This window comes from Colobus angolensis, unplaced genomic scaffold (assembly GCF_000951035.1).
Source record: "Colobus angolensis palliatus isolate OR3802 unplaced genomic scaffold, Cang.pa_1.0 Scaffold307, whole genome shotgun sequence".
In the NCBI taxonomy this organism is placed as follows: domain Eukaryota; kingdom Metazoa; phylum Chordata; class Mammalia; order Primates; family Cercopithecidae; genus Colobus; species Colobus angolensis.
The window spans coordinates 346,464-367,823 of record NW_012116344.1 but is presented as its reverse complement, the minus strand read 5'-3'; the positions used below and the strand labels follow the sequence as shown (position 1 = coordinate 367,823).

Sequence of the window (21,360 nt, the reverse complement as noted above, 5' to 3'; positions counted from 1 at the left end):
AAAGAATAAGATACCTCAAAGACCACATACTCTGATCATAATGCAATAAAAAGAATTCAACAGTGTAAACTTCGTTTGAGCATATGATTTTTTTTTTCCTTTCTGTTTGAGACAAGAGTCTTGCTCTGTTGCCCAGGCTGGAGTGCGGTGGCATGATCTCAGCTCACTGCAACCTCTGTCTCCTGGGTTCAAGCGATTCTCCAACTCAGCCTCCCAAGTAGCTGGGGTTACAGGTGCCCGCCACCACACCCGGCTAATTTTTGTATTTTTAGTAGGGTTTCGCCATGTTGGCCAGGCTGGTTTGAACTCCGGAGCTCAGGTGATCCACCCACCTCGGCCTCCCAAAGTGCTAGGATTACAGGCCTGAATCACCATTCCCTGCCAACCTGCTGGGTTCTTAAGTGATCCTCCCACTTCACCTACCCAAGTACCTGGGACTACAGGTGTATTCCACTACACCCAGCCAATTTTTCAAATTTTTTTGTAGAGACCAGGTCTCAGCATGTTTCCCAGGCTGGTCTTGAACTCCTGAGCTCAAGCAACCCACCTGCCTGGGCCTCCCGAAGTGCTAGGATTACAGGTATGAGCCACCATGCCTGGCAAGCATATGACTTTTTTTTTTTTTTTGGAGATGGAGTCCCACTCTGTTGACCAGGCTGCAATGCAGCAGCGTGATCTTGGCTCACTGCAACCTCTACCTCCCTGGTTCAAGTGATTCCTCTGCCTCAGCCTCCCGAGTAGCTGGGATTACAGGCTCACAGCACCATGCCCAGCTAATTTGTTGTATTTTTAGTAGAGATAGGGTTTCACTATGTTGGCCAGACTGGTCTCAAACTTCTGACCTCAGGTAATCCACCTACCTCGGCCTCCCAAAGTGCTGGGATTACAGGCGTGAACCACCATGCCTGGCCAAGCATATGATTTTTAATGCAATAACTATATGCATGTTTCTAGAAGCTTTTTTTGCCACTCAGTGACATTATGAATAATATTGTATGTCAGTATGTGTCGGAATCACCTCATTCTTGATAATGGGTTCAGAACCAATTTTGATTAATGTTAACTGATTAACTGCAGTTTTTAATGTTCAACTGAAATACATCTAACTATAATTTTTTATTGGCCTTCCAAAAGTGTCATAAAAAAAGCCTAATCATTCACATATTATCCTATCAGATGTGAAAAGCCCATTTCTATGCTTTCTGGCCCTGCCACAAAGTCTTTTCTTCTTCCTTTAATTTTCCCCCTAGACCAACATAGTACGATAGAACTGACTTTGGTGAGGGAAATTTCTGTATCAGTAATTTGCAAACTATAGCCCACAAACTAAATCCAGCGCATTGCTTCATTTTGTGCTGCTCATGAGTGAAGAATGATGTTTTTTGCATTTTTAAGTGATTGAAGAAAAATCAAGAGAATATTTCATGACACATGAAAATTATATGAAACTCAAATTTTATTATTCATAAGAATTTTATTGGAACACACCCATGCTCATTTTTGTACATGTTGTCCGGCTGATTTTGCATTGTATCAGCAGAATTGAATAGTTGTGACAGAGACCTTGGGGCCTACAAAACCAATACCTGTTTTCTTTATCTTTGCTGTCTTATGTAATAGTTACTAGCCACATGTGGCTTTTGAGCACTTGAGTTTTGACTAGTGTGGGTGAGAAACTGATTTTTAATTTTACTTCATTTTAATTCACCTACATTTTAAGTCACGTGTGCCTAGGGGCTACCATATGGGACAGCACAGTTGTAGACATGCCACCTTTTCCCTAGTTCTTGCCTCCTTGTACTTGACTTTCCTCCTGCTGATGTCTTCCTGGTTTCTATTTAATTAATGATGCAAGTATTGTTACAGAATTCATTAGGCTACCATTGCTGATTAGCTCACATGTATAGTGCATCAGTAGCCCATTGGTCTCACCAACTGTTTGCCATCTGAGTTCTGTTGTAGACATTTTATCTTAAGCTTAGGGCAGAGGGCATTTATTTGCTGTAGAAAAAGGAAGCCAATAAATTATTGGGAAAGTATGAAAAAGTACTTAGCCAGGAATAAAAATCTAGTAAAATTGCCATTTATGACAAGGACCTGTAAATGTGCCTGTGTATAGTCATGTGTCTCTTGTAACTGTATCTTTGTATGTATATGTTTTCATCTTTTTCTGAGATGTTATACTTGAGCATGTAAGCTATTAAATATTTTGTGTGTGTTTTGAAATATAACCTATACGTACCCCCAGTCCACCCCAGGACTCGTAATTTATTCTTTGTAAATATATGGGACTTATGGGTGGGGAGAGATTGACATGTTCAGAACTGACAGAAGGCCATGTGGCAAGTGAAGTGATGATGGTGAGGCCTGCAGGATCCAGATCCTGCTGGGCCCTGGGAGCACACAGTGGAGGTTGGATTTTATTCTGACTGTGCTGTGGAGCCATTGGTTGGTTTTAGATAGGAGTGACAGATTTGTGTTTATAAAATGTCTCTGGCTGCTCTATGGGAAATGGATAGCAGGAACCAAGAGCAGAAGCAGAGAGACGAGTTGGAGACTTCTTATCTTGGTAGAGGCATGTTGTGATGGGCCTTGGTGACAGCAGCAGAGGTGGAGAAAAATGAAAACAATTGATGTACATTTTGGAGGTTGAGCCAAAAGACTTTGCCAAGACCAGGTCTGAAGCAAATCAAAAGTTCATTTAGGACAAGTCAGTCAGGAGATGCCTAGGCAGGTCATGGCTAGAGGGGTACATCCAGGAACCATCAACAGAGTGGGCGCTGTCACCTAGGGACAGTGCAGAGAGGCTCTTGGCCTGCTACTTTTCTTTATATTCAATATCCACTTGGTGGAATCTTGCAAGTTTTTAAGATGTAGCTTAGATTTCATTACTTTTGACACCTAAGATCGGTTTGAATTTGACACCTAGGATGAGCCTTTTCCTTTGTTTACATGACACCTCCATATTTTGTCACTTTTTTTTTTTTTGAGATGGAGTTTTGCTCTTGTCATCCAGGCTGAAGTGCAATGGCTTGATCTCTGCTCACTGCAGCCTCCACTTCCCAGGTTCAAGTGATTCTCCTGCCTCAGTCACCCGAATAGTGGGATTACAGGTGCCCGCCACCATGCCCAGCTAATTTTTAAATATTTTTAGTAGAGAAAGGGTTTCACCATGTTGACCAGGCTGGTCTTGAAATCCTAACCTCAGGTGATCCGCCTGCCTTGGCCTCCTAAAGTCTGGGATTACAGGTGTGAGCCACCGTACCTGGCCTTGTATTTTGTCACTTTTCCCTTTGTATTTATTTGCTTTTGTGCTTATTCCCCCTCTGCTTCCCACCAAGTTTCTCAAGGCCACATACATGGTTTTGATGCCACATCTTTGCGTTTCTAGCATTTAATACCTTGCCTGCACATAATAGACCCCTAATAAGTATTCTGTTGAATATTTGGCAATAATATAAGCTCTAGATCCAACTATTGTAATTGAGTTTTTTGTCTCATAAATTCAAATTGTATTCTAGGAAGTTTCATATAACTGAGTTTTTCATGTATCAGTGATCTTTTAGTGTTATGATCTTTGTTATTAGTAACATCTTATTTGTATACTATTTTACATATAATTAAGCACTTTAGTAGATATTCATTTGATCTACCTATGACCTCTTGATTTGAATTAGGCAGGAATTATTATCACCATTTTCTATAGATAGAGAGCTGAGGTTCAGAGAGAAACTTACCTGTGTCCATAACTGGGACTTGAACCCTTCACTTCTTGCTGTTAAGTGACATTTCTGCCACACTAAACTGCTTTTTCTGTGTCACTAGATTTTTGAAAAATTAATTACTGTGATATATTGTTTGTTTTCCAGAGCTGAATTGGTAAGTGTCTTCTGTTAACGTAATAGGATTTTAAAGCTGGATAGGTGACCTCACCTGTCCTCTACTCCTATAGCCTTATAGAGTAAATGAAGCCTGGACAAGTGACATGGCTTGCCCAAGACTGGGCAAGTGGGGTAGGGTCCAGCTGGGTAAAGTGGGGTAGGCCCACAGTAAAACAGCTGGGTAAAGTGGGGTAGGCCCACAGTAAAACAGAATCCCACTCTCCTCATTCCCTGTTCAGTGGATTTCTTCCCTTCCTGTACCTCCTGCTTCTCCCCACCCCATCTTTTACAGCTGATGTTTCTAACATAAATGGGGTCTTTCTGCTTTGTAGCTATCAGGTGCAACGGAAGCCTTGACATTATATTACGGAATTTATTTCTGAAAGGAGAATGTGGGGAGGGGGAGGAGGCACGGGGATCAGGAATATATGTATGTACACAAACTTCATCTTTTTTCTTTTTTTTTAAGTGTTTTCTCTCCTGGCCGGGCACAGTGGCTCACGCCTGTAATCCCAGCACTTTGGGAGGCCGAGGCAGGTGGATCATTTGAGGTCAGGAGTTTGAGACCAGCCTGGCCAACATGGTGAAACCCCATCTCTACCAACAAAATACAAAAAAATTAGCCAGGCATGGTGGAGGGTGCCTGTAATCCCAGCTACTCAGGAGGCCGAGGCAGGAGAATTGCTTGAACCTGGGAGGTGGAGGTTGCAGTGAGCCAAGATTGCACCACTGCACTGCAGCCTGGGTGACAGAGGAGACTCTATCTCCAAAAAAAAAAAAAAAAAAGTTTTCTCTCCTATTGTTTGTTAATATATAGTCATTCAGTAGCAAATTCCTTTACTAAATATTCCGCATAAGAAAGTGAAGGTTATTGGCCAGGTATGGTAGCTTGCGCCTGTATTCCCAGCACTTTGGAAGGTTGAGGCGGGAGGATCGCTTGAGCCCAGGAGTTCAAGACCAACCTGAGCAATATAGGGAGCCCTTGTCCCTACAAAGAATTTAAAAATTAGCCAGGCCTGGTGGTGTGTGCCCTTGGTCCCAGCTACTCTAGAGGCTGAGGTGGGAGGATCACTTGAGCCTGGGAGGTTGAGGCTGCAGTGAGCTATGATCACATCACTATACTCCAGCCTGGGCAATAGAGTGAGACTGTGTCTCCAAAAAAAAAAAAAAAAAGATTATTAAAACTGAAGGCATGGAATCACCACAACACAAAACACTATTTAGCAGCGCTTTTTCTGTTATCAGTGTGTGCATATGTGCTATTTTTTGTCTTTTCAGTAGTTTATCTTATCAGTATGTTAAATGTAATGTCAAGTCTGTTGTGTCTTGAACCAGTTATTTAACATTTATAATGAAATACATATACACTTGTCTGTTTGGTTCTACCTTTTATTCCCTTGAGAGTAACCCACAAAGAATGGCCTAGCTGAGTCAGAGAGAGGAAGTAATTACTAGAACAGTCTTCTTAGTACTGTTCTGCTTCCAACCTGAAAGATTTAGTACCAGATATGACAATATCTGTCACTGCAGGCTACTAGACTCTCGTGTAAGAACATAGTTCCATTTCTGTGAGCTAACTGCTGCCCTTCTATAACCTTCACTTTTTCTGCCAGCATGGTCTGCATTCAAACCAATGACCTTGAGGTAAAAGTCTCCAGATAACATGATTGGTCCCTGTGCTCTCATGATTTCCTTACTTAAGCAATTAAAGGCCAAAGCAAGATGCTTAGTAACTCCTTTTCCACATAGAGGCACAAATAAAGGAAAGCTAGTCACAAGTTTTGAACCAAAGAGTTGAGAGAAGAATCATAACTTGTCTCTATTTAATGGTTGGAAACTCTCACAGACTTCTCTGAAGTCTCTCTCCATTTTGTACCTTTCTTACAAGTGATGACTATATACTTTTACCTGACAAGGGAGAGACCAGGGTCACGAAGGTGGTATTCCCAGGGTAAGGCTTATTCATTACACTCCGGATGTGCTGACCCCAGTGATTTCCTCAAATGTGGGAAACTCAACTGCATAATTGTGATAGTGAGGGACTGTGTTCATGCTTTCCCCTGGTTAAATTAAAAAATTTTTAAGTTATTTTAAAAATATAAAAAACAAGATTTGACTGTATTCTGCCTTGCACCACTCTTCTTTGTCTTTCACTAGTGCAAAAATTGTGATATAGCTGTCTTCATATACCCCACAATACCTGGTGCAGTAATTCTGTGCATAATAACTTATTAAGAAATGTCTGTTTGTTGTATGAATGAAATTTATATGTCTCAAGAAACATGTTAGCTACAATTACTGTGATAAGAAAGCTTAGCAACTTTTTCTCATTGAAAATTGTAATCAAACAATGAGCTTTTCAGAAATGATTTACTTACAAATTCCATATTTGAATGCAGGACAGAATCTAGACAGTATGCTCCATGGCACTGGGATGAAATCAGACTCCGACCAGAAAAAGTCAGAAAATGGAGTAACCTTAGCACCAGAGGATACCTTGCCTTTTTTAAAGTGCTATTGCTCAGGGCACTGCCCGGATGATGCTATTAATAACACATGCATGTAAGTATTTTATGCAGCCCTTCTTAAGAGTTAGGAGAATAGAGTTGCATTTAGTGCTATTTTAAGAATTATTAAACTTGTCTAAGGTTTTTTTTTTCCTTCATATATGGTATCTTTCCAGAAAGCCAAAAAGCCTTGTGTTTTGTATATTAGAACATTACTCCATTAAATGATTGATAGGTGAGTTACTGTATTAGAATTATGTTATAATGCAGCTTTTAAAATAAGTTCAAAGGGATCTAGTATTTTTTTTAACATCTGAGTTTTTTAATGATCTTTTAATCTTGAAGTCATTTCAGAAAACTTAAAGATTACCAAAAAAAAAAAAAAAATCGAAAAACTCAACGACAGCCTCCTACTTCTTCTATAGACAGGGTCTTGCTATTTTGCCCAGGCTGGTCTCAAACTCCTGGGCTCAAGCAATCCTTCCACCTCAGCTTCCCAAAGTGCTGGGATTACTAGTGTGAACTGTCACCTGGCCTCCTACTTTTTAATTGGTTGAAATATTCTGCAGATATATATTAATCATATTGTGTTAATTAATTTTAAACTTTTTTCTTACCTGTGAATTTACCAATCCAAATCTGATTTATAATTTTTCTACTGTATTTCATGTTAACTACACAACATGTTTATATATGATCATGTAATTCTAGTCCATATTTGTTGGAAACACTGACATATTGACTTAATAAGACCAAAAAAAAATTGCCTGAACAACTCAACCTGAATTAATTGTCTCCTTGTTATAGAGGCAGTAATGAATGTCATGTTTTGTACTTTTAATAATTGTATGCTCCTTGAATGGACCAGATAGAAAGCATGAAACTTTACACGTAAACTCTTGAACCTATGTGATGGTCATCGTGTCTTAGGTTTGCTGCTTGTCCCCTGGTGGTGGTGGACTCTGCGTGGCTGACTGTGACTAGTTTTCCATTTACACCTTCCTGGGAGTTTGCCGGCAGGGAACTGCTCTCTGCTGTGTCACCAAATAATCTTTTGCTAAACTTCTTGTCTGTAGTACCTGCCTGATGTAATGGGCTGTCTGTTAGTAGCTTAGTAACCCAGAGTAAAACTGAATCATCCGTTTTAGCAGAATTCTGCCCCACACTTAACATTTTCTCCTAACAGAAAACAAAGAATTCTGCAAAGTTCTTCTAAGTAGAAGCAGCACAATTCCTGATATTAACAATAAATAGGAGCGCAGAAAAAGCTTTTAGAAATTTCTCCCAGACCTGTTGAAGTCTATATGAATATATTAAGGGGAAACTCCAGGATGCTAACACTAAGATAAGAATTTCATTAAATATATATGTGTAAATTTATTGAAAATTTATTCAAAAGTCCTCTCCCTGTTTTCCCATCATATTCAGTAAAAGGTGCCTTTCAGTCCCCCTTTTTTTGGTCATTAAGCCTATCTGTATATGTCAGAGAAAAGTTTGTTTTTATCTATTATCATATACAATATGAGAGTACTGAAAAAATGGGTAAAAAGAGACAAAGTTATTTTAAAGTGTATTTTCAAAACATGACTTACCTTATAAAATTTTATAAATCAGCTTTCTGTGATCACATAACTGTGACTAGTGAAGAAAAGTCACATAACTCCCATGTGGAGGACTTGTTTAATCGAAATCCTTTTCTGCTTGACAAAGGGTTGTCACTGACCTTTTAGATCTTAGCTCAGACATAATTTTCATTTGTCTTAAAACCGCTTTGGTTTTGCCAGTCTTATCACAAAACAAAGTATTAAATGTTGTCTGTACCTTTTCACATTCAGACTCAAATTTCATTAGTACTTTCTATGTGAATTTATGTTTGTTTGTTTTTTTTTCTGTTTTAGAACTAATGGACATTGCTTTGCCATCATAGAAGAAGATGACCAGGGAGAAACCACATTAGCTTCAGGGTGTATGAAATATGAAGGATCTGATTTTCAGTGCAAAGTAAGATATACTCTGGGACCCATGAGACAAAGAAGGGAGGGGCCACACAAAAGCATCAATTTCCCCCTAGGAGAAACATGCCTGACGTACACATGGCTGTATGTTCGCGTCAGTAAATATGTTGGAGGAATACGTTCTGTCTAGATTCTGTCCTGTATTCATATGTAGAGTTTATAACTAAATCATTTCTGAAAAGCTAATTGTTTGATTACAATTTCCTTTTTTATTTCCATAGACAGCACCTGGCTCTGTTGCCCAGGCTGGAGTGCAGTGCTGCGATCTCTGCTCACTGCAACCTCAAGCCAGCCTCCCGAATAGCTGAGACTACAGGTGCATGCCACTATACCTGCCTAATTTTTGTATTTTTTGTAGAGACCAGGTTTCACCACGTTGCCCAGGCTGGTCTCAAACTCCTGGGCTCAAACAATCTACCCACATTGGCCCCCCAAAGTGCTGGGATTACAGGTGTGAGCCACTGTGCCCAGCCTGATTACAATTTTCTTTGTTCTCTACTTGGGAGGCTGAGGCAGAAGAATTGCTTAAGCCTGGGAGGCTGAGGTTACAGTGAGCCGAGATTGTTCCACGGCACTCCAGCCTGGGCCACAGAGCAAGACCCTGTCTCCAAAAAAAAAAAATTTCTTTTTTCCTTTTTTAAATCTCAACCGTCTCTGGCTACTGATAACAATTTTCAGTGAGGACAAGTTTCTAAACTTTCTTATCACAATAGTGGCAGCTAACGTTTCTTTAAAAATAAAAATTTTATTCAAGTAATATGATTATGGTAATTTAAGTTCCAGATTATTTTACTTTAAAAAAGTAAAATGTTTTCAATCATCCTAGGTTGTCATGACTGCAAAAAAAATTATATTGTCACACTTATTTGTAGATTATAAAATCTATTGAAAAGACTTTTAAGATAGTGGCAGTAACCTTTGTATCACTCTGAGGCAACTTAGAAATGTTAAAGATACACTGAAAACTCTAGGGCAACCTCTAAAGTTGAAAAAAAAATGTTAAGGCCTTGTAAGGAGGTGTCAGTGGAGCTGCTTTAGCAAAGCAGCAATGAAGGAATCAGGATGGTAATAGTTCATGAGCATCCTGACGGCTCTGGGTTATAAACCTGATCTCTTCAAATTCTGTATAGTAATTTTGTCCCAGGAGATCCTTCAGTGTTTCTGAAAACCAGCTCCAGATAGAATTGTTTGTGCATAATTTAAGTCTCAGCTATGTTAGGAAATTGTTCCTATTATTTGGAAATTCCTAGGATGGGGGCTGGGCGCGGCTCACGCCTGTAATCCCAGCACTTTGGGAGGCCGAGACGGGCAGATCACGAGGTCAGGAGATGGAGACCATCCTGGCTAACACGGTGAAACCCTGTCTCTACTAAAAATACAAAAAATTATCTGGGTGTGGTGGCGGGCGTCAGTAGTCCCCGCTACTCGGGATCCTGGCTGAGGCAAATCTGTCTTCATGTCTGACTCTTCAGACCAGCCTGGTGCACTCCAGCCTGGGCGACAGAGTGAGACTCCGTCTCAAAAAAAAAAAAAAAAAAGAAAGACAAGAAATTCTCAGGATGGATAGAAACCTTAAAGGTTATATGTTTCAACCTCTCAGCTAATGTTTGGAATCACCCTCTTTGTAAATGACTGCAAATCTGTCTTCATGTCTGACTCTTCAGACCATAGAGAACAAACGTAATCTCTTTTTAAGATGACAGCCCTTTACTAACTAAAAAAAATGTGCTTCATCCTGCTAGTCTTTACCCAGTGAAAGTAATAGTTCATAGTGACCTCAACTGCTCCTTATATGATCAGCTTTAGAGTTATTCTCTCCACTTCCTCAGTATAATATGCAGAATTGAGTGTGGTATGACCAAGGAAAAAAGTAGAGAGTAAATAGTCCTGTTCCCTTTTTCTAAACACAGTCTTGTGTTAGATGTTTGGCAGTCACGCCATATTCTTGAACCATTGAGCTTTCTGTAAGCTAAAATCCCCATGTCGCTCACTCATGCTGCTGCTGAGCCACATCTCCTCCACTCTTCTTTGGTGCTGTTGGTTTCTTCACACAAATAAGTAGATGGGAATGGAATGAGGTTTTCCTATACAGTTGTTACATACCTGTCTATATGAATTTTATCTTACAAGCATTAATCCTTTGCTCTAATTGGTCAGGATTTAAAGGATGCTAATTTAGTTGTGTTTCTTCCAGTTTTAGGCTGTTTGCATATTTGTCAACCACATATACTATACATTTTTTAATCACTTAAAAAATTGAAGAAAGAGCTATGGTTAGGGTACTGAGCCCAGCAGTAATAACCAGTGTTTAACAGGCCCCTAGAGTAGGCCTGTCCTAACCTGAATTCACCATTGTAAGTTAGTTGTTAAACTTGACAAGCTGTTCAAATCTGTATACTGCTGTGAACCTTTGGACAAGGTGCTCTGCTTTCTTGTTTTCTCCCAAAGAAATGAAGGAATTACTGTAAGGATCAAATGATATGTATGTGAGTAGTTTAGCACAATTGGCACATAGTAAGGGCTTAATAGATGTTAGCTTTGACCATATTGATTCTTTAACAGAGCAGTCTTCGTGCTCTGTTAAACACAGTGTAACTCACACTGTGTTATACAAGGGTAACGGGCACGTTGATAGTTTTAAGGGAATCAGTTTTTGGATCCTAAACTTCCGTAGGTCCTGTTGCTGAATATTTCTCTGCCTGAGAACAGAACTTCTCAAGCTGTTCTCTTTCCCTTAGTTACTTTTCATAGTCAACCCCTCCTAGTTTACCAATAGAAGGCCTGAGGTGTAAAACTTGAGGTTTCCAAATGATGTTATAATTCGAAGTAAAAGCATCAGTGTAGGCTATGTGGGAATATCAAGTAAGTATTTACATGACAGATGGTTTTCAGTTGTTTGCTTTCAACCAAGTTGCTGGATCATTGAAAATAATTTTTGTTGATAGGATCTTTATGGCACTTTTAGCATATGCTTTGGAAGGACTTTAAACAATTATGGGCTGGTCGAGGTGGTGCGGTGGCCTAAGCCTGTAATCCCAGCACTTTGGGAGGCCGAGGCAGGTGGATCACCTGAGGTCAGGACTTAGAGACCAGCCTAATCAACATGGTGACACCTGTCTCTACTGAAAATATAAAACGTAGCTGGGCGTGGTGGCACGTGCCTTTAATCCCAGCTACTTGGGAGACTGAGACAGGAGAATTACTTGAACACGGGAGGTGGAGGTTGCAGTGAGCTGAAGTCGTGCCGTTGCACTCCAACCTGGGCAACAAGAGTGAAACTCGGCCGGGCGCGGTGGCTCAAGCCTGTAATCCCAGCACTTTGGGAGGCCAAGACGGGCGGATCACGAGGTCAGGAGATCGAGACCATCCTGACTAACCCGGTGAAACCCCGTCTCTACTAAAAAATACAAAAAACTAGCCGGGCGAGGTGGCGGGCGCCTATAGTCCCAGCTACTCGGGAGGCTGAGGCAGGAGAATGGTGTGAACCCAAAAGGCGGAGCTTGCAGTGAGCTGAGATCCGGCCACTGCACTCCAGTTTGGGTGACAGAGCGAGACTCCGTCTCAAAAAAAAAAAAAAAGTGAAACTCCATCTCAAAAAAAAAAGAAAATTATGGGACAATGGTATAATAATCTCCTTCTATTATTATCTTGCTTATGTGAATAAATTGTCTTGATGATGACAAAAGGAAAAATAAGAATAAAATTAATGATGAATCTTCTCACTCCAGCAGTAAGTAATATTTATCCATGACTTCATGAACTGATTTTTTTTTTAAAGGCCCATCCATATCATTAAGAAATGCCTGGCCAGGTGCAGTGGTTCACGCCTGTAATCCCAACACTTCCGGAGGCCGAGGTGGGCAGATCGCTTGAGCTCACAAGTTTGAGACCAGCCTGGGCAACGTGGCAGAACCACATCTCTATAAAAATTAGCTGGGCCTGGTGGCTCACGCCTGTAATTCTAACACTTTGGGAGGCCAAGGCAGGCGGATCACCTGAGGTCAGGAGTTTCAGAATAGCCTGGCCAATGTGGTGAAACCCTGTCTCTACTAAAAATATAAAAATTAGCCGGGCGTGGTGGCACACTCCTGTAATCCCAGCTACTTGGGAGGCTGAGGCAGGAGAATCATTTGAACCTGGGAGGTGGAGGTTGCAGTGAGCCGAGATAGCACCACTGCACTCTAGCCTGGGTGACAGAGCGAGACTCCGTCTCCAAAAAAAAGAAAAAAAAAAGGCTGAGGTGGGAGGAATGACTTGAGCTCGGGAGGCAGAGGTCGTAGTGAGCTGAGATCATGCAACTCCACTCTAGTGTGCAGAGTGATAGCCAGCCAGATCTTGTATCATAAAAGAAAAAATGCCTTTTCCAATAACATTTTCTTCAGTTTGTATTTAATAAAGATTGTAACATATATATTTTTGATCAATTTTATGCTAATTATGATAAACTAGAATAATTTTCTAAGACTTAAAGACATACAGTTATAGGAAAAGAATTTTTATGTACTTATCTTTGATGTGGACAGTTATATATTACTTTAGGACATAATTATTGTGGGAGATATTGAAAGGAAATAAGAGTTCAAGGAGAAGTAAGAGTTGTAGTGTAAAATTTCTCATTGCTAAAAGAAGCATTTGTTCATTTATTCTTTAAAATGATGATAATGGGTATCAAATTGCATGCTATTTAGATTCTACTGAATTCATTAAAAATGATGTAACACTTCTATTTCAAAATGAGGTAACAATTCTATTTCAAAGTGTCATTATGTACAGTAAGCCAGAAATTATTAATATATTGCAGCCATTTAAATTTATGGTGAAAATTTTTAAGTGTCACCTGAAAAATATGTGAAGGATACGTTGCTTTTAAGAATTGGGTTATGCCAGCAAAAATTTTGACCAGCAGTTATCTAACTTTCTGTATTTCTTGGTAAACGTCACCCAAGCACAGCTCTCTCATGCTCATCCTAACCCTTTCCCCAGTGTCTTCACGCACTGCCAGGTGTGGTGCAGAACAGATGTGTCTCTCACCAGGCCTCACGTTTTTCCACTCCCCAGGCCGCACTGGTAAATTGTGCTTAGTCTGTTTCCTCCTGTAGGACAAATTATTTTTCAGAAACCTCACTGCTGTTCTTTGTAACTTGGCTTCAGTTACAAACTGTCTCCAGTTTGAGCACACTGAGTAAGTTTATTTAAGTCAGAATCTCTTACTTCATAAGTGCCGAGTAAATTTGTTTCCCACAAAAATTCATATTCTCCACATAAATCTAGAAATACAAATTGACTGGCAGAGGGTAGGGGTGGAGAGTGCAGGGAAAGGAAAGGCTGTGTCACCCAAATTCATAACCTCAAGAAACCCAATTTTTGCCTACCCAGATACATAGTTAACCTGAGTAAGACAGGTGTTGCTTATTCTTAGTGAAGCCATGTTGGGTCTTTAGGGGCTTATAAGTTTTTTGGCTTAGTCTAGAATCTCATCTGGGATTCATGTCAAGCACAGAGGAAGGGAAATTAATTTATTGAATATTTGCTATATGTGTATAGTATCCTGGGGAGTCAGTATATTCTACCTTGATTTCCTCCAACTACTCAATGGAGCAGATTTTTTTTTTTTTTTAAGACAGGTTATTGCTCCATCGCCCAGGCTGGAGTGCAGTGGAGCAATCACAACTCACTGCAGCCTCAACCTCCTGGGCTCAAGTGACCCTCCCACCTCGGCCTTCTGAGTAGCTGGGACCACAGGCGTGCACCACCACACCTAGCTGATTTAAAATTTTTTTTTAGAGATGGGGTCTCACTGTGTTGCCCAGCCTGGTCTCAAACTTCTCTGCTCAAGCCATTTTGCTGCTTCAGCTTCCCAAAGTGCTAGGAGTACAGGTGTGAGCCACTGTGCCCAGATGATATTTTTTTTAACCTGTATTCTTTAGCACACTAAAGCCCAGAGATAAATTACTTGCTCAGGGTCACAAAATGAACAACTGGGAAAGCTAGGATTCAAACTGTTTGATTCCGAAACCCTTGTATTTTCTGTAATACTATGCTGCCTTAATCTGTTGGCAGAGTCTATTTTTGGCTTCTTTTTAAAAATTATTACTTTTAGAGATAAGGTCTCACTACATTGCCCAGGCTAGACTTGAACTCATAGCTTCAAGTGATCCTCATGCCTCAGCCTCCCAAGTAGCTGGGATTGTAGGCACACACCACCACACACAGCTTGAAGTCTACTTTCTTTCTCTTTTAAAGAAAAGGAACATATATAACATATACATGTAAACATATATTTAGTTTATATAAAAAATATGTTTATATAAAAATATTCAGTTATCTATCATAGTTTCCAACGCTCTATCTTTCTAAAGTCTTTAAATTTCACCTGTCTTTCAGCCATCTCTCTTACAAGGGCTGTCATCTTCCTGGGATATAATTCACCTAGCTTAGAAGATAGGAACTCATGTAGAATACAAAAGCATCGTAAGATCTCTTCATACATTTGGGATGTCATTTCCCACTTAGTAGTGTTTTAAGCTACCTTCATCATCCCTGTCAGCATCCTTCATAGAGAAGAAGAAACAAGACAGGACTTGAAGAATTGTTCATTTTTGTCCTTATCATCCACTGTCATGTCAGCAGTACATCTGTTGCTTGGAGAAACCCCGTGCTGCCAGAGAAACTCTTCCTTGGTTTTTCTTTGCACTTTTCTCTTTTGCAAGGCCAAGCTCATTTTAGCTTTCCTGGAACCCTCTTGGATGCTTGGCACTTCTTTCATTCATAGTTAGTTATATGATTTTCATATCCTCCTTTTTGTAAGTTTTCTCTGAATCTGGGATTATTTCAGACTCTCCAGTTTAAGCCTAACTTTTTTCTCTCTCCTTATGATCATTTAAAAGTAAATATTGTGTAAAAGTTATTAATAAAACTTCATTTAAAATATAAAATATGTATTTGGAGATTTCCAAATGCTCTTGACCATCTTCCCAACAGAATCTGAAGTCATGGGCTCATGTTTACCTTTTTAAAGTCATAGCTGATTATACTGAGGCTTTTCCTTAATTTCTGCTTACATTCTTGTGACTTCCGTAGTGACAAACAGTTCTTTGCTATTCACATGTTGGTCCAGAATGGCAGTTCTCCACAGGCTGTGCTGAAATGGCAGCATTCAACTTGTCAGATATTATATTGTTAATCCAATAAAACATCACATGTAAGTGCTGCTGCCCTTCTCTGTGCTAGCTTTCTGCTCTCTTAGGGACAGTCTCCTCTCTGACTGGTGATCTGTAATCATCTCTCAGGAATGCTTTCTGTAGTTTCCCCTTCCCTCACCACAGATGCTCAGCTTGCCTCCGCATCAGGCTCATAACTTTCGACATGGCTGGGGTTGGCAGGGTCTGCAGCGGCCTCTGCACGCTCAGCTGCCTTGCTAACCAGCCTTTTCTTTGGACTAGGACACCCTCAACCTTTTAGTCTGATCTTAAATCTCATCCACATCTCAGTACCACAGTGAGATTATATGTACCAGACCAGTTTATAATTGTAATTACCTAAGTTTGGGTTTGGTATTCTAATGTGGTGTCTAACACACCATCCACATAGATATGTTCTTAAGAAAAGTCATTTTGCAGTCTTCACTCTTTCAGCACAAATTTTAGTCTTTCAGTAATCTGTTTTTACATATAAAATTTGCAGGCCCCTTTCACTCACTGAATTAGAAATTGTATTTTATGAATACTAAAATGACATATCATCAGTTTAAAATACCAAACAATTTCTAATTTTATCATTACTCTTCTTTTAGGATTCTCCAAAAGCCCAGCTGCGCCGGACAATAGAATGTTGTCGGACCAATTTATGTAACCAGTATTTGCAACCCACACTGCCCCCTGTTGTCATAGGTAGGTTAGCCGAGAAAAATCGGAGCATGCTTCTCAAATACCTTCTCTGATTTTACCAAGCTACCTAGAATTGAACACTTCAGATTATTTTTTCATTTCATTGTTTATTTCGTTGTTTACTTTTATTGTCAGGTCCATTTTTTGATGGCAGCATTCGATGGCTGGTTTTGCTCATTTCTATGGCTGTCTGCATAATTGCTATGATCATCTTCTCCAGCTGCTTTTGTTACAAGTAAGAAGATATTTATTTTGAAGCAAAATATTTTGTCAAATATTAGATGTCAACCGCTATTTGTAAAGCCATTGCAGAAACCGTTAACTTGTGTTCTCTGGTTGTATATCTCCTTTATGTAACTAGACTATAGTTCTCTTAAGGGAAAAGGACCTTACTACCAATTAATTAATTGGGCACAATTTCATACTTCTTATATGTTCATGAATACTTATGATTTTCTTATTAATGGAATAGTGAGCTTTCTGGTATCTGAATGTTTTCAGTCTCTCCCAAGAAACCCACTGTGTTATAATTCTTTAGAAATCTGGAGCTTCAGAATTGTTTGCATGTAGCCACGATTTCAGAATACAGTTGCCAAAAAAGAAGAGTAATAAGAGATAGTCCCTAATGGATACAAACTTTAATAATAAAACATTATCATACCGACCTAGATAGATCAATGAAACAAGTTAGTAAACCCATAAATAAACCCAAGTACATAAAGCAATTTAGCATATGATAAAGGAAACACTTTAGATTACTGAGGAAAAGATGTATGCATACCTCCTTGTTTTTATTATAATTCTTCATCATCAACAATGGGGTACCACAGTTGAGAAACTGTGTTTTGTGGAATCTTCTGTTAGAAAGGTGATGGGAAAGTCACATGATTATTCAGAGTAGGAGATGGGCTTGAGAGGAGAGCTCCACATCTGAGGTAGCCATCATCCCAAATGGCCCCCAGTGATTCTCACTGCCTGGGGTTTCTCCCCTTGGGGTCAGTCCCATCCCGTAACACATCAGGGCTGATCTGTGTGACAAATAGGATATGGCAAAAGTGATTTCCAAGTCTACATTATAAACAGCTTTGCAGCTTTCACCATGGACTCTGGGATCACTCACTCTGGGGGAAGCCAGGCATCATGCTATGTGGACACTCAGCTCTGAGAGAGGCCTGCACAGGGAGGAACTGAGGCCTCCTGCCAATACCCAGCCTACAACCTGTAAGCCTTGGGAGTGAGCCGCCTTGGAAGTGACTGCAAACTCCTGTCAAGCTTTCAGATGAGTGCAGTCTCAGCTGACGTCTGACCCTGAGCTACCCAATCAAGTCACTTCTGAATTCATGATCCACAGAAACAGTGAGATAACAGTTGCTGTTTTAAGCCACTCAGTTTGGGAGTGATTTGTTAACATAGTATTGGATAATCCAGTGTCTGACTTTCTGAAAATTGACTTTCAAGCAGTCATCTTGGTCAACTTTACTTCCAGGGATAACCACAATGGCCGGTTCCGAAGTTCTTGGGGCAGCCCCATAGTGTTGCTTCTTGGTTTTCTCAATTTCTAGCCTAAGAATCAGACTTTTTGGGTCTGCAAAGTCACTACTCATTCATCTGCTTCATGAATTCCAATAGTGTTTACTGTTATTTTATCTCCTTTTCTCCTTGGCTGTTAGACAAAGAAGTTTAAAACTCTTTATTGCTGTTTTAGTGGACTAGTAAAAGCAAGCAAGTATGCTCAATCAGTTATTTTAAGCTTTGTCAGAGTATGTTTTTATTTTATTTTATTTTTCTTTTTAGAAAAGATCCATCTATATTTTTATTTAAATCATGTGTTCATTTTGGGGGACCTGTTTTTTCATTGAATTGCATAGATTTTTTTCTCTTTGATTTATAAAAGCTGTTTATATTTTAGAAATCAGCTTTGTCAAATAACTGAATCTTGCCAGTAAGACAGGTGATAATATATCAAGGTGATTTGAATTTATATTTTTCATATTAAAATACTTTTTTTATACATTGGTTTCTTTATTACACAAGGGCACTGTAATGTATAAATTATTTTATTTATTTATTTATTTAGAGACAGAGTCTCACTCTGTCTCCAAGGCTGGATTGCAGTGATCTCGGCTCACTGCAATCTCTGCCTCCCAGGTTCAAGCGATACTCGTGTCTCAGCCTGGCAAGTAGCTGGGATTATAGGTATGCACTACCACACCTGGCTAATTTGTTTATTTTTAGTAAAGGCGGGGGTTTCACCATGTTGACCAGGCTGGTCTTGAACGCCTGACCTCAAGTGATCCACCCGCCTCACCCTCCCAAACTGCTGGGATTACAGTCTGAGCCACCGCCCCTGGCCTATAATGTATATAGTAAAATATTGTTGAGTATGCTTTTATTTTTCTTTTAAAAAAAGAGCCATCTGTATTTTTATTTAAATCATGTGTTCATTTTGGGGGGCCTGTTTTTCTCTTGAATTACATAGATTTTTTTTCTCTTTGATTTATAGAAGCTCTTTATATTTCAGAAATCAGCCCTTTGTAATATGAGCTACCTGTACTTTTTTTTTTTCATGCTGCGTTACCACAGAGCTACCTACACTTTTCATTGTAGTGTGTCTTCAGACTGCCTGCAGTGCCTTCAGCCACAGAGTAAAGAAGCCTATCAGCTAGGTGTGTGCTCTCTAAGCAATAGATAGGATGTTTCTTCTTAGGGAAATCTGTTCAGCCCAAGAGATGAAACCTAAAAATACTGCTGTTAGGGCCCAGTGAAATGGTCCAGGCAGATTATATTACAGTGAAGCTTGTAATCAGTAAACCCTACCTGTATACTAACAGCTGCCAATCAGGGTATCGGGCTGTGAAGGATACTGAGCTCTGAGAAACAGGAACCAAGTGAGTTGAGCCTTGTGATTGCCCACCTTCTCCCTGAACAGAGTTTTGGGTTGGGCATCACAAGGGGAGTCCAGGTGTAGCCAGCAGGCTGTCTCAGTTGGAGGAGTTGTGAGGAAGCTACCAAGCCTGGGGAAAGAACACCTGAAATGATTGAGGAAACAGTGTTTGGTGCTCACACAAGGCTGGGAGTAGGATCTGTTCATACCAGCTGTGAGAATTGAAAACCCCATAATTCACAGGCTTTGGTTGAAGGACTCAGGAGGATTTTGCCTCAGTGGTGGGGAATAATTAGCCCTAGACTTAACATGGCTCTGGTCTCACCCTAAAAGCAAGCCCCAAACGGATCACACCATTTCTAAGTCACTGTATCCTAGAACAAAACTCAACAGTATTTATAGGAATATAAAAATATCTGGCATCCAACAAGGTAAAATTCACAATATCTGCTATCCAATAAATGAATACTGTGAATAAATGAATACATATAAATATGGCCCATAATAAGGAAAGAAATGAAGCCATCAAAACCACTGACCCAGAACTGATACAGACCTTAGAATTAGCAATGGCATTAAAATAGTTGTTAGAACTGTAATTTATATGTACAGAAGTTAAATCAAGACATGGAAGATTTTGTAAAAGATCTTGAAATGAAACTTTAGGAAATGATATCTATAATATCTCAGATGAAATATACTAGATGAAATTGGTGACAGACACTGTAGAAGAAAAGATGAGTGAACATGAAGACATAGAAATGAATAGAGAATCAGTGAACTGCGGGACAACTTCAGATGGCCTAATATCGATATAATTGGAGTTCCCAGAAGAGAGGAGGGACGAAAAACGTACAGAAATCATGATCAAATGTTTTCAAATTTATCTATTATTATTATTTTTGAGACAGGGTCTTGCTGTGTCACCCAGGCTGGAGTGCAGTGGTATAATCTCAGCTCACTGCATACTCCACCTCCTGGGTTCAAGCGATTCTCATGCCTCAGCCTCCGGAGTGGCTGGGATTATGGGCGTGTACCACCAAGCCTGGCTAATTTTTGTATTTTTAGTAGAGACGGGGTTTCACCATGTTGGCCAGGCTGGTCTTGAACTCCTGGCCTCAAGTGATCCACCTGCCTCGGCTTCCCGAAGTGTTGGGATTACAGGTGTGAGCCACCACACTCAGCTTTTTCAAATTTAATGAAAACCATGAACCCATATATCTGAAAGCTCAGCAAACCCTGTGAGTAGAAGAAACATGAAGAAAACTACATTAAGGCACATGATAATCATATTGCTCAAAACCGATAATAAAGAGAAAATACTAAATGAAGTAAGAAGGAAAAAAGGCAGATTATCTACAGAGGCACAAAGTTGAGGATGACAGCAGACCTTTTGTTGGAAACAGTGCACTCAAGAAGATAGTCAACCAACATCTTTAAAGTGCCCAAAGAAAAACGTCACAGACCTTGCATTCTATAGCCAGAGAAAATATCCTTCAAAAATGAAGGTAATGGGAAGACTTCCAGTCATACAGAAAACTTGAAAGAACTCTGCCCCCTTAGAGCTACCGTTCAACTAGAAATGTGAAGGGAAGACAGGCCAGGTGGAGATAAGAATCCACATAAAAGAATGAAGAGCTGGAAGTGGATCCAAGTGACCCTGATACAAACTAACAATATCTTTTAAGATGAACAAAAAATACCACTCATCTGAGACTCAGGCCATGGACACTCAAGTGGGTGACCTATAACACTTCACAGAACATACGATCAGACATCAGGAACTGGTCATGTAGGCTTTTTTATAGTTCTAAACTAAATACTACATAGAACTTTGTGACTGCCCTGTTTATTTAGCTTTTGAACTTCATGTGCTAGTTGAGTCTACGTGAAGATTCATTATTGATCAGATATACACAATCTGTAATTTGGAATATTCATTCATATTTAGTTGAACTTGAACAAGGCACAAGTTGTTCTCCATAGCAAACCGTAAAAGGATAAGTTTTTTTTTTTTTTTTTGAGACGGAGTCTTGCTCTGTCGCCCAGGCTGGAGTGCAGTGGCCGGATCTCAGCTCACTGCAAGTTCCGCCTCCTGGGTTTTTACGCCATTCTCCTGCCTCAGCCTCCCGAGTAGCTGGGACTACAGGCGCCCGCCACCTCGCCCGGCTATTTTTTTGTATTTTT

General features: G+C 39.9%; 1 protein-coding gene across 1 annotated transcript in view; it reads left to right on the top strand.

Annotated features, from left to right (window-relative positions):
- BMPR1A (bone morphogenetic protein receptor, type IA) overlaps window positions 1-21,360 on the top strand; it is a 164,490-nt gene that overhangs the window by 123,367 nt on the left and 19,763 nt on the right. Inside the window, exons 4-7 of the mRNA XM_011950407.1 lie at window positions 6,281-6,443; window positions 8,287-8,389; window positions 16,196-16,292; window positions 16,425-16,524. Coding sequence (XP_011805797.1) covers window positions 6,281-6,443; window positions 8,287-8,389; window positions 16,196-16,292; window positions 16,425-16,524 — 463 coding nt within the window. The remainder of the gene's footprint in view (window positions 1-6,280; window positions 6,444-8,286; window positions 8,390-16,195; window positions 16,293-16,424; window positions 16,525-21,360) is intronic.